Source organism: Oncorhynchus kisutch, linkage group LG29 (assembly GCF_002021735.2).
Source record: "Oncorhynchus kisutch isolate 150728-3 linkage group LG29, Okis_V2, whole genome shotgun sequence".
NCBI classification, from domain to species: Eukaryota; Metazoa; Chordata; class Actinopteri; order Salmoniformes; family Salmonidae; genus Oncorhynchus; species Oncorhynchus kisutch.
This window is the reverse complement of record NC_034202.2, coordinates 41334769-41347049: the sequence shown is the minus strand read 5'-3', so window position 1 is coordinate 41347049 and position 12281 is coordinate 41334769. Positions and strand designations below refer to the sequence as shown.

At 47.6% G+C, this 12281-nt stretch overlaps 1 protein-coding gene across 5 annotated transcripts; it reads left to right on the top strand.

Annotated features, from left to right (window-relative positions):
• Window positions 1–235: 235 nt before the first annotated feature.
• LOC109873780 (serine/arginine-rich splicing factor 1B-like) lies at window positions 236–10589 on the top strand. 5 transcript variants are annotated; one of them, XR_004206201.1, is made up of 6 exons: window positions 513–953; window positions 5157–5365; window positions 6449–6621; window positions 6742–7023; window positions 7359–7455; window positions 10036–10589. XR_004206201.1 is itself a non-coding variant. In XM_031809576.1 (4 exons), exons 1-4 carry the CDS (start codon window positions 742–744, stop codon window positions 6937–6939), a joined length of 792 nt encoding a protein of 263 aa, XP_031665436.1. In that variant the 5' UTR covers window positions 236–741; the 3' UTR covers window positions 6940–10589. The 5 variants fall into 5 exon arrangements, 2 of the variants coding, with proteins under 2 accessions (XP_031665436.1, XP_020321076.1); XR_004206200.1 differs by having other exon boundaries at window positions 514–953; window positions 7359–10589; XR_004206199.1 differs by having other exon boundaries at window positions 514–953; window positions 6742–7717; window positions 7756–10589.
• Window positions 10590–12281: the final 1692 nt, after the last annotated feature.

Genomic DNA, 12281 nt, shown 5'->3' with positions numbered 1-12281 from the left:
TGGTCGTTTCGCACGAACCTAACACTATGCGTCATCACACTCCCTCTGATTGGTCAAGTAGGCGGGCCTTCCGAATTTGTGGCTGTGGTAGCTAGTGACGACCAAATGAACGCGAGACCAAAGACATTGCAGTATGAAGATATGCAGATCCCCGATCACGCGTGTAGGTGTCATGGCGACGTTGGCTGGCTAAGCGCTTGCGTAGAAATACGTCATTTGGGTCTAACGGTCGTCTCGCGCCGAACTGCGCAGGTGCAGGCCGTCAAAAATCAAAACGCATTCCTTCGATAGTCGTTTTTGACGAAAATGAAAACGTGTCACTTTCCCGAGATTGGAGTAATACCATGTTAAAATACTTAAAACATTGTTTCGTATCTAGCTTGTGCCTTTTAGATAAAAACAAAGGAAGAACGTTTCGCTTCTCTTAACACCAAACCACGGCCTGCTTCGCAAGTGTTCCCGGAAGTCTTGCGATGTTGCGCCTCTGGGTTTAAAAACTCTGGCGAGATCTCGCCACCATTTTGTGAAGCCACTCAAGCCTGCGAGAGTTGTGGTGGGAATATTTGTATTTTGTTGCTAGTGAGCTAGCAAAACTTGGTGTGAACTGTTAACGACTGACCAAACATAGGTTGCTATTTTTTTGTATATATATATATATTTTTTACAATAGCAATTAGCTAAATTAGCGTTAAAAGTGGTCTCCTAACTTTTAAAACACGAAAGTTAGTTATCAGTCTACGGATGTCTGGAGATAATATGTCGGGCGGCGGGAGCGTGGTTCGTGGCCCAGCGGGAAACAACGACTGTCGGATCTACGTGGGTAACCTGCCGCCTGATATTCGCACTAAAGACGTGGAGGATGTGTTTTATAAGTACGGGGCGATCCGAGATATCGATCTGAAGAACCGGAGAGGAGGACCTCCGTTCGCTTTTGTGGAATTCGAGGACCCCAGGTAAATTAGCTGACTATGCTAAAAACATAATTAATAAACCGCTTTCAGAAAAAAACCGATAGCTAAGTAGCTAGCCGCGGAAAGGGAACGACTAGCAACCCCTTCGCTACCTCGTGTTGAGGCGGAGATATTGGTTGGTGTTTTGTTGCCAGACAGTTTTTTTTACCAGAGTTTAAAAAAAATATATACTATATATAGGTTATTTTGCTTTTTCTACTATGGTCAAGAGCCAAGTTATTGAGGTGGTTGTCACTAGTTTCCACAGTCCATAATTATGGTTAAACGGAGAGCTGCGCAAGATGGCGATGGGCCGGACACATGACTTTATTTAACGCTTCCCTTTTTAAATTAGTTAAATGCATCTGCCATGGAGTCCAGTTGCATTAGTTTGGCCCAACTGCCTGCCGTAGTTTTAGAAGTAATCGCGGAAACATATTTAACTTTTTTTTTTTCACCCTGCCAGCTCCTACTTGTTTTATTGAGCACCGATGCACCAACTCGCCTTTTTAACTTTCTATGCTCAGCCCCATTGTTCTGCGTGAGTGCCTGCCTGTTAACCCACCCAAACCGTCTGTTTACCGAAGATATTAATAAGGTTACTACTATGTGAGAGCGTCCGCTGTTCGCATGGGTACACCTTGATGGCCTACGGTGACAGGTTGCTGGGGTGTGTAACTCAAAAGTGAAACATTATATTCTTCTCGTGGTTAACAATCATTCAGGGTGTAAAATCTTGTCGCAGTCTTTTTCAAGATGTGGCCAATTTTAAAGCACGTTTTTGGTTTGAAGAAAAACGTTTTATTTTATATTTTTATTAGGAATCATTGTTTCTAACTGGCTGCGGGGTAATTTGATTTGCGTTAACATCTGTAACACGGGAGACTCATTTAATATGTTGGGGAGATGAAACAATGGAAGCCCATTCATTTTGAATGAAGGAAGCAAAGTGGGCGAGGGGCGGGACCAAAGTTGGGTAAAGCTGAACTTCATGCAAATAATCCGAGACATAGCATTGTTATTTACCAATCCAAGCTCACTGTAGTTTCCAGCCCCTACTGGATTGGCTGTTAATACCTATCACCACCTGGCCTGATTGCTAGCGCCAACATGAGGACGAAGCAATCATGGCTATCCGTTAGCGTGGCTATCCGTTAGTGGGCAGCCTAGTGGTTAGTGTTGGACCTGTTTTTTTCTCTCCTTTATTTAACCAGGTAGGTCAGTTGAGAACACCTTTATTTAACCGGGTAGGCTAGTTGAGAACACCTTTATTTAACCAGGTAGGCTAGTTGAGAACACCTTTATTTAACCAGGTAGGTCAGTTGAGAACAAGTTCTCATTTACAACTGCGACCTGGCCAAGATAATTCAAAACAGTGTGACAACAACAGTTACACAAAGAATAAACAAAAGTACAGTCAATAGAATAGTCTATATACCGTGTGTGCAAATGAGGTGAGATTAGGGAGGTAAGGCAATAACTAGGCAATAGTGGTGAAATAATTACAATTTAGCAAATAAACACTGGAGTGATAGATGTGCAAGTAGAGAAACAGGGGTGCAAAGGAGAAAAAAAAGAACAATATGGGGATGAGGTGGTTGGGCTATTTACAGATGGGTAATGTACAGGTGCAGTGATCTGTGAGCTGCTCTGACAGCTGCTGCTTAAAGTTAGATGGAGACTCATATCGCCCTCACTAAAGTGATTTTTGCAATTTGTTAGTCATTGGCAGCAGAGAACTGGAAGGAAAGACGACCAAACGAGGCATTGGCTTTGGTGGTGACCAGCGAAATATACCTGCTTGAGCACGTGCTATGGGTGGGTGCTGCTATGGTGACCAGTGAGCTGAGATAAGGTGGTGCTTTACCTAGCAAAGACTTATAGATGACTTGGAGCCAGTTGGTTTGGTGACTTATGAAGTGAGGGCCAGCCAACGAGAGCATACAGGTTGTAGTGGTGGGTAGTATATGGGGCTTTGGTGACAAAACGGATGGCACTGTGATAGACTGCATCTAATTTGCTGAGTAGAGTGTTGGAGGCTATTTTGTAAATTACATCGTCGAGGATTGGTAGGATAGTCCGTTTTACGAGGGTATGTTTGGCAGCATGAGTGAAGGATGCTATGTTGTGAAATAGGAAGTCTGTTCTAATTTAATTTTGGATTGGAGATGCTTTTGGTTGGTTGGTTAAAGAGCAGGCATTTAAGAGCAGTTTGGGGCAACGGACAGAGTTTTGTATGGCATTGAAGTGCGTAATAGTGTCCAAAGAATGGCCAGAAGTATACAGAATGGTGTCATCTTATCGATGGAGGTTATAATATCGTTTAGGACCTTGAGCACGGCTGAGGTGCATCCATGACCAGCTTCGGAAACCAGATTGCATAGCGGAGAAGGTACGGTGGCATTCGAAATGGTCATGGCTTTCAAAGACCTTAGAAAGGCAGGGTAGGATAGATATAGGTCTGTAGCAGTTTGGGTCTAGAGTGTTTCCCCCTTTGAAGAGTGGGATGACCGCAGCAGCTTTCTAATCTTTGGGGGATCTCAGAAGGGGTTGCAACAATTGCAGTGGATAATTTTCAAAAGAGAGGGTCCAGATCGTCTAGTCCAGCTGATTTGTAGGGATCCAGATTTGTTTTTTTCGGGAAACATCCGCCATCTGGATTTGGGGGGGGGGGGGGGGGGGGTGCAGAGCTGTTGACCGGGGTAGGGGTATTTTGGTGGCCTTCCTAAGCCAGGGCCGACAGGTTAACAAAATGAGGAACCGTGTTATTGTAACAGTCCGGGGGGCATCAGCTGTGTAGCCGAGTGATCATAGGGTCGAAAGAGTAGCACTGTACGGTTTTCACTTCTCCGCAATCTGTTTTTATATCTTTCTCTCTCACTGGGGACACAGCATTCAGAAAAAGCTAGCAGGCCGGGGTTAGTAGATGGTTCTGTGGTGACATCGTAACAGAATAGCCTGTTGAGACCACATCGGGCAATCATATAGGCAGTCTAGTTGTCATGGATTTGCGGGGCTCCGTGCCAACAATAAAGGGTCCAGGCCAATTGGCGAAGGAGGTATTGTAGCCCTAGAATTAGTTGGTATATGGGCCTAGCTCGAGGCTAGGTCAAGGCTAGCTGGTGCTTGCTCGTTTGCAGCTAGCTAGCTGCGATGATCCTGTGTAATGATCCAGAGCGGCAGGAATCTGGTGCTGTGGTAGAGAGAAGCAGTCCGATATGCTCTGGGTTGATATCGCGCTGTGCTGGTGGGTGACTGTCCGAGCTAAGGCTGGCTGATTCCAGGGGGGGAAAGGCGAGGACCGCTAGTCGTGGCTAACAAAGACTAGTAGCTAGTTAGCTGGCTAGAGGACCGCTAGTCGTGGCTAACAAAGACTAGTAGCTAGTTAGCTGGCTAGAGGACCGCTAGTCGTGGCTAACAAAGACTAGTAGCTAGTTAGCTGGCTAGAGGACCGCTAGTCGTGGCTAACAAAGACTAGTAGCTAGTTAGCTGGCTAGAGGACCGCTAGTCGTGGCTAACAAAAACTAGTAGCTAGTTAGCTGGCTAGAGGACCGCTAGTCAGCGGGCTAGAGGACCGCTAGCCGTGGCTAACAAAGACTAGTAGCTAGTTAGCGGGCTAGCTCCTGATGGACGTTCCAGTTATAAGTAATAAAATGGCAAAAAATATATATCTGTACCACATTGGGTGAGTTGCAGGAAAGTATATTTAGTTTGTAGATCGAAGTGAGGTTAAGATGTAATGAAAAAAGACCGGCTATTGACACCGATATACATGTCCTACTGCGCCGCCATCTTGTGACCGAAAGGTTGTAAGATCGAATCCCAGGGCTGACAAGGTAAAAATCTGTCCTTCTACCCCTGAACAAGGCAGTTAACCCACTGTTCCTAGGCCGTCATTATAACTGATTTGCCTAGTTAAATAAAGGTTAAATGAAATGTGCTGCTCGGGTTCACTGGGGGTGTTTTCACACATTTTTCACGGAACAGCCAATCAGACTGTTACATTTTATGTATTTGGTCTGGTTAGTTTCATGGCAACTGTGCAGACATTAAACAACTCAGTGAAAACAGGTAGGCTGTGGAATGTGCTTTTCACAAACTGATGTGTAGGCAGCAGAGTGAAGTAGCTAGCTAATTAACTATTGGCCCTCTCAAACTCTCTGTGTTACATCTTTCTCTCTCTCTCTCTTGGTGTCTGTCTCCCAGGGATGCTGATGATGCGGTGCATGGTCGTGATGGTTATGACTATGATGGTTACCGTCTCCGGGTGGAGTTCCCCCGTAGTGGGCGTGGGGGAGGGAGAGGGGGTGGTGGTGGCGGCGGCGGAAGGGGTGGTGGCGGCGGCGATGGAGGAGCCCCAAGAGGTCGATACGGACCTCCCTCACGTCGCTCAGAGTACAGAGTCATCGTCTCAGGTCTGTCTTTACCCCTCCCCTCCTGTCTTTACTGTGTTGCCCCTCTACCTCCTCCCTCTCCAAGTCTCCTCCTGTCTTTACACTGTTGCTCCTCCTCCTCCCTCTCCAAGTCTCCTCCTGTCTTTACACTGTTGCCCCTCTACCACGTCCTCCTCCCTCTCCAGGTCTCCTCCTTTCTTTACACTGTTGCCCCTCTACATCCTCCCTCTCCAAGTCTCCTCCTGTCTTTACACTGTTGCTCCTCCTCCTCCCTCTCCAAGTCTCCTCCTGTCTTTACACTGTTGCCCCTCTACCACGTCCTCCTCCCTCTCCAGGTCTCCTCCTGTCTTTACACTGTTGCCCCTCTACCACGTCCTCCTCCCTCTCCAGGTCTCCTCCTGTCTTTACACTGTTGCCCCTCTACCACCTCCTCCTCCCTCTCCAGGTCTCCTCCTGTCTTTACTGTGTTGCCCCTCCTCCCTCTCCAGGTCTCCTCCTGTCTTTACTGTGTTGCCCCTCCTCCTCCCTCTCCAGGTCTCCTCCAGTCTTTACTGTGTTGCCCCTCCTCCTCCCTCTCCAGGTCTCATCCAGTCTTTACTGTGTTGCCCCTCCTCCTCCCTCTCCAGGTCTCATCCAGTCTTTACTGTGTTGCCCCTCCTCCTCCCTCTCCAGGTCTCCTCCAGTCTTTACTGTGTTGCCCCTCCTCCTCCCTCTCCAGGTCTCATCCAGTCTTTACTGTGTTGCCCCTCCTCCTCCCTCTCCAGGTCTCCTCCAGTCTTTACTGTGTTGCCCCTCCTCCTCCCTCTCCAGGTCTCCTCCAGTCTTTACTGTGTTGCCCCTCCTCCTCCCTCTCCAGGTCTCCTCCAGTCTTTACTGTGTTGCCCCTCCTCCTCCCTCTCCAGGTCTCCTCCAGTCTTTACTGTGTTGCCCCTCCTCCTCCCTCTCCAGGTCTCCTCCAGTCTTTACTGTGTTGCCCCTCCTCCTCCCTCTCCAGGTCTCCTCCAGTCTTTACTGTGTTGCCCCTCTACCACCTCCTCCTCCCTCTCCAGGTCTCCTCCTGTCTTTACACTGTTGCCCCTCTACCACCACCTCCTCCCTCTCCAGGTCTCCCCTCTAGTGGTAGCTGGCAGGACCTAAAGGACCACATGCGCGAGGCAGGTGATGTATGTTACGCTGACGTGTTCCGAGACGGTACCGGCGTGGTGGAGTTCGTACGCAAGGAGGACATGACCTACGCTGTCCGCAAGCTGGACAACACCAAGTTCCGCTCCCACGAGGTAGGTCAGAGGTCAGAGGTTGGTCTGGACTCCAGGGGTGGAACACTGTTGGTTGGAGTCCACACTCTATACTCTATGTGTCTCTCATCAGGCAGCCTTCTCTCTCTCCTGTGTGTTTAGGGAGAGACTGCGTATGTGCGTGTGAAGGTGGACGGACCTCGCAGCCCCAGTTACGGACGCTCCCGCTCTCGTAGCCGTAGCAACGGGCGTAGCAACGGGCGTAGCAACAGCCGCTCGCGCAGCTTCTCACCGCCGCGACGCAGCCGTCCCTCGCCGCGCTACTCGCCACGACACTCCCGATCACGCTCCCGCAGCTAGACACAAACCACATACACACACCTCCAGCCCAGCGGCCCCCGGGGAGAGGATACATCAGACCAGGAGACGAACAGACGCCGCCCGGTGGACATTCTAATGAATTACACCTAATGTTCTCTTGCCTCGGCTACCTCTTGTTCTTTCATCCCCGTTTCCTGGTCTAGTTTGCCTCAGCTGTGGTTTTGGCTTTATGACCTCTGTTCCCTTTGTATCTGCTGACCCCTCATCTTCCCCTGCTCTCTCCCCCCACCCCATCTGTGTAAAGGGCTTCAATTGTTCTGTTTCTGTTAGTTTTGACTGGGGGGGGGGGGGGGTTTAATTTTGTGTTTATGTGGGGAGGGATGGTATTTTCTTTGGCCTGTTGTGGTGTCTGATGTTGTTGTGCTGACCTCTGACCTGTCTGTCGTGTCTCTCTGTAGAGATCACAGGAGCAAGCTGATAGGCTGCTGGGAAACAGGAAACTGTTCATATTAGGATTAACAGGAGGAGCAGGAGGAGTCAAATAACCAGCCAATGGTATGACGGCAGTAGTCTCTCATCCAATCAGCTGTCAGACCTGATGTTTTAGTGACCAGTAATATTATTGAACTGGTTTTAACTTTCTACTCTTAACTCTCTCATATTAGAGTGCTTTGCCACCTCTCCTTCCCTCAATCCCATCCTCCCCTGGTTTTCTATTCACGGTTTCTGGTCAGAGTAGCATGCATGGCAGTGTGTGTCTGTGGAGGTAGGGTGTCTGTGGAGGTAGGGTGTCTGTGGAGGTAGGGTGTCTGTGGAGGTAGGGTGTCTGTGGAGGTAGGGTAGTGCAGTGTGGAGGTAGGGTAGTGCAGTGTGGAGGTAGGGTAGTGCAGTGTGGAGGTAGGGTAGTGCAGTGTGGAGGTAGGGTAGTGCAGTGTGGAGGTAGGGTAGTGCAGTGTGGAGGTAGGGTGTCTGTGGAGGTAGGGTAGTGCAGTGCGTCGGTAGGGTAGTGGGTCTGTGGTGGCAGTATCCATAGGATAGTGTGTGTGTCTGGCATTGTTATTAGTGGTTGGTTAGTCTTGGTTCAGAGAACTTTAGTTCTAATGTTGAGGTGAGTTTTCTGTAAATGTCTTCTCTTAAACACAGCTTTCAGAGCCAGCAGGTTGTGATGGCTGATTGGCTGTAGCTAGACTTGGGCGGTATACCGTATTTTACTATACCCAGATATTGATGCAGGGACCGGTTTGGGTTTTTACTTGACCTTCTATAACGATATTTGAACGTTTGGTTTGTTAAATGTGATACGCTGTGTGTAACGTCCGTTTTTATAGTTGACTTGGCTACTTGGGTCATCTCTCGCCATGCCACTTTCTAGCCCCGCCCCCCTGTCACTCAAGGAGCATAATTGTTGTTGCTTGACCAGGAGACGCTTGTGTTCAGTCTGCATGGTCAATGCTGACCACTACCATGTTGGCTAACCAGGAGACACTTGTGTCCTGTCTGTATGGTCAATGCTGACCACTACCATGTTGTCTAACCAGGAGACACTTGTGTCCTGTCTGCATGGTCAATGCTGACCACTACCATGTTGTCTAACCAGGAGACACTTGTGTCCTGTCTGCATGGTCAATGCTGACCACTACCATGTTGGCTAACCAGGAGACACTTGCGTTCAGTTTGCATGGTCAATGCTGACCACTACCATTTTGGCTAACCAGGAGACACTTGTGTTCAGTCTGCATGGTCAATGCTGACCACTACCATTTTGGCTAACCAGGAGACACTTGCGTTCAGTCTGCATGGTCAATGCTGACCACTACCATGTTGGCTAACCAGGAGACACTTGCGTTCAGTCTGTATGGTCAATGCTGACCACTACCATGTTGTCTAACCAGGAGACACTTGCGTTCAGTCTGTATGGTCAATGCTGACCACTACCATGTTGTCTAACCAGGAGACACTTGTGTTCAGTCTGTATGGTCAATGCTGACCACTACCATTTTGGCTAACCAGGAGACACTTGCGTTCAGTTTGCATGTTCAATGCTGACCACTACCATGTTGTCTAACCAGGAGACACTTGTGTTCAGTCTGTATGGTCAATGCTGACCACTACCATGTTGTCTAACCAGGAGACACTTGCGTTCAGTTTGCATGGTCAATGTAACACATGCAACAATGTTGATGACAACAATGCTGTTTTCACTTGGCTTCCTAATATAAATCAACTAGCGTTCTATAATTACACTATTAGTGTGTTTCTTACATCTGCAAATGTGTATTTTCATAGCAAGTTGGGCCTTAATCTTGTTAGCCGCTAATGCTAACTGCTAGCTCGCTAATAAATGTACCGAGTCAGAGCAAATGTAACTAGCTATACAGCCTGATAATACCAGTGATGGTGTAGAACTAAATCGGCATGTTGGTACAACAGTATTTTCGAAATCAGAGGAACATGTGAATGTCAGTTACGTGAAGTAACTAAAGAGAACCTTCAATGTAGCCAAAGATTAGAGTCCCATAGGAAACACTGACCATCACTTTGGTTCCTACCCTGTCACAATAACTCCTCCTGGCATTTTCATGTCAAACAACACAGTATTCAAAGTGCCCACTATTATATTCTTACTTTAGAATTAACCCTGCCTAATCATTATTTCCTTTTATTTCAACAGTTCACCCAAGTGTTTTGCTCTAAATCGCAAGTCCAATTGCAACATTTGGTTAAAAATAAGGCCTAGTTTTTGGTTAGTTTTTTTGCCCATATTGTGCAGCCAGTCTTACGTGGCAGTGTGGAAATGATCTCAAATGAGTGCAGGAAACGCAGAAATTAATAAATGTTTTTGGTTGAATTGAACAGTATAAAACAGAGGAGAAAGACCCATTTGAAATCACATATGTATTAGGTTGGTAACAATATGCATAAAGAAAATTAAGGACTTTTATTAAAAAACATAAAATACTGGCATACCATTTTTTTATTTATTGTTTTTACACCGTGATATCATATTTTGGCCATATCGCCAAGCCCTAACTATAGCAGGTTGTGATAGTGTGGCTGATTGGCTGTAGCAGGCTGTGAGTGATTCTAACCTGTTGCTCCTTCCTTCTCTCTGTTGGGTGCGGGATCTGTCTCAAGGAGGGCTGTGATTGGAGGAGGGCTCTGTCTCCCCGTCCTGGAGCCAATCAGACCTTCAGGATCAGAGCAGGGATTAGGATTAAGGATGGAGAGAGAACGCGGAGTGGGACAGGAGCATAGGATCGGGACCAGCCCCCAGGCCACAGCCCAGCCCACTGGAACCTAGATACTAGACCTAAGTCACTGAAATGGCTCTCAAACACCCAAAATTAGTTTATTTTCCCCCCCGTGTGGACTCCACAGCGTCCTAGGATCCTGACCAGCGTTCTTTTATTATTTAAGTGGAGCTCAACGCAAAACCAGGAGTCTGGCTCAGGATGGAGGGAGGCGCACATAAGGAGATTGGTAACTAGAAGGGAATTATAATCTGGGGGGGTTAAATGTGTTTGTTCATTAAAGGGATGGAGGGTAATGTGTATTGTTTGGAGGGAGGGTGTGTTTTTTTATTTTTAAGGTTTGCATTGTTTCCTCAGTAGATTTTATGATTCGTTTGTTTCCCTAGTTGGTAACTTTTCATGTTTCAGCACCTCTTCAATAAAGTGTCTTCTACAGTAGCTAGTCTGTGTGCCTCTGATTCTTGTTCCTGTGGATTCTGCTACAGCAGGGATGCAAACTAGTCACCTTTCGGGCGAAATGTGCCGTTTTCAATCCAAAATGGGTGACCTACGTGATTTGTGTCGATCCAATGAAAAGTTTTAGGGGGGGATCATCTTTGAATCACTATTGGCTGTCAGTGAATGAGTGAAGTGCGTTTGGACCAATCCCGGCTGTTTCCAAGGCTCAGCCAGTCGTTCACATGACAACAGAACGCAGCGCCCGACTGAGCGTCTCCCTGAACGGTAACGGTGGGAGAAACCGGGGTGAGGTAACTGTGGGTGAGGTAACGGTGGGAGAGACCGGGGTGAGGTAACGGTGGGAGAGACCGGGGTGAGGTAACGGTGGGAGAGACCGGGGTGAGGGAACGGTGGGAGAGACCGGGGTGAGGTAACGGTGGGAGAGACCGGGGTGAGGTAACGGTGGGTGAGACCGGGGTGAGGTAACGGTGGGTGAGACCGGGGTGAGGTAACGGTGGGTGAGACCGGGGTGAGGTAACGGTGGGTGAGACCGGGGTGAGGTAACGGTGGGTGAGACCGGGGTGAGGTAACGGTGGGTGAGACCGGGGTGAGGTAACGGTGGGTGAGACCGGGGTGAGGTAACGGTGGGTGAGACCGGGGTGAGGTAACGGTGGGTGAGACCGGGGTGAGGTAACGGTGGGTGAGACCGGGGTGAGGTAACTAGAAGGTGAGACCGGGGTGAGAAGGTGATGAACCGGACTTCATGAGCTGTAACCGAAAAACAACCGGCTTTTGGAGAGTTTGAGCTGAAGGAGAAAGTGGTGGAACAAGTATGATTAGCATCGTTAAGTATCTGGATCGGTTTCTCCGTTAACTTATCCAGAGAAATGTTGAGCAACATTAGCCAACTTAACTGATCAAATCATTTAGTTTATGGTGTGAAAAATTAGCTGGCTGATTGTCAGGCGGTTAACGTTACAACATCAGATGAGCCAACGTTAGTAACCTAACCAAATTTGCTATAGTATTAATTTGTAACGTTATACGACTCCTTGCCTTTCCTCAAGTTATAACGCGTTAGGTGCTTACTGGACCCTGGCAATCTGTGAAATGTGAACTAATGTTTTGGATTATTTTCAGAATGAGAGAATTAGGTGAAAATGAGGCGTTGTTTGTTAAACCGTTAAGTGTAGCTGGAGTTGGGCCTGTCTTAAACTGGATGCCACTATAGAGGTGAAAGAAACACCACTTTCCCTCTACTTCAATACAGTGGTATGAAGTGCTATGCCAGGTGACTACCTGCCTGAAAGAGATCAATTATACCAACAATGGGTCTCATGCTCTGCTGGCACATTGTACAACAGATGTCCACAGGCAGAACGTATACAATGTAAATATGTTCAGTGTAGCCCCAAAGAGTTTGCTCTTGTGTTGAACTTGACAGTAACACGTGAGAGTGAGGGGGGGTTATTACATTTATTTCTCAGTGAACTTTATTTTTGCTCACATGTAGCCTTGTGCACTGGGTTTGTGTCTATAATGGCCATATTCTATTTCTACTTTAAGATGTTTTTTTCCCCCCCAAGTGTAATATTTAGGTGTGTGTGTGTGGTCACAAGCGTTCTATTATAAAGGCTGTCATGGTAACTGAAATATTAGTGTATTGTTTTTTTCTGAAGACTTGAGTCATTT

What these genes read in the sequence shown, in the direction of transcription:
- LOC109873780 (XM_031809576.1), top strand. Translation starts at nt 742, where the DNA reads ATGTCTGGAGATAATATGTCGGGCGGCGGGAGCGTGGTTCGTGGCCCA. An exon ending in GTACAGAGTCATCGTCTCAG is followed by an intron (nt 5,366 to 6,448) that starts GTCTGTCTTTAC and finishes CTCCCTCTCCAG; the next exon opens with GTCTCCCCTCTAGTGGTAGC. An exon ending in CCAAGTTCCGCTCCCACGAG is followed by an intron (nt 6,622 to 6,741) that starts GTAGGTCAGAGG and finishes CTGTGTGTTTAG; the next exon opens with GGAGAGACTGCGTATGTGCG.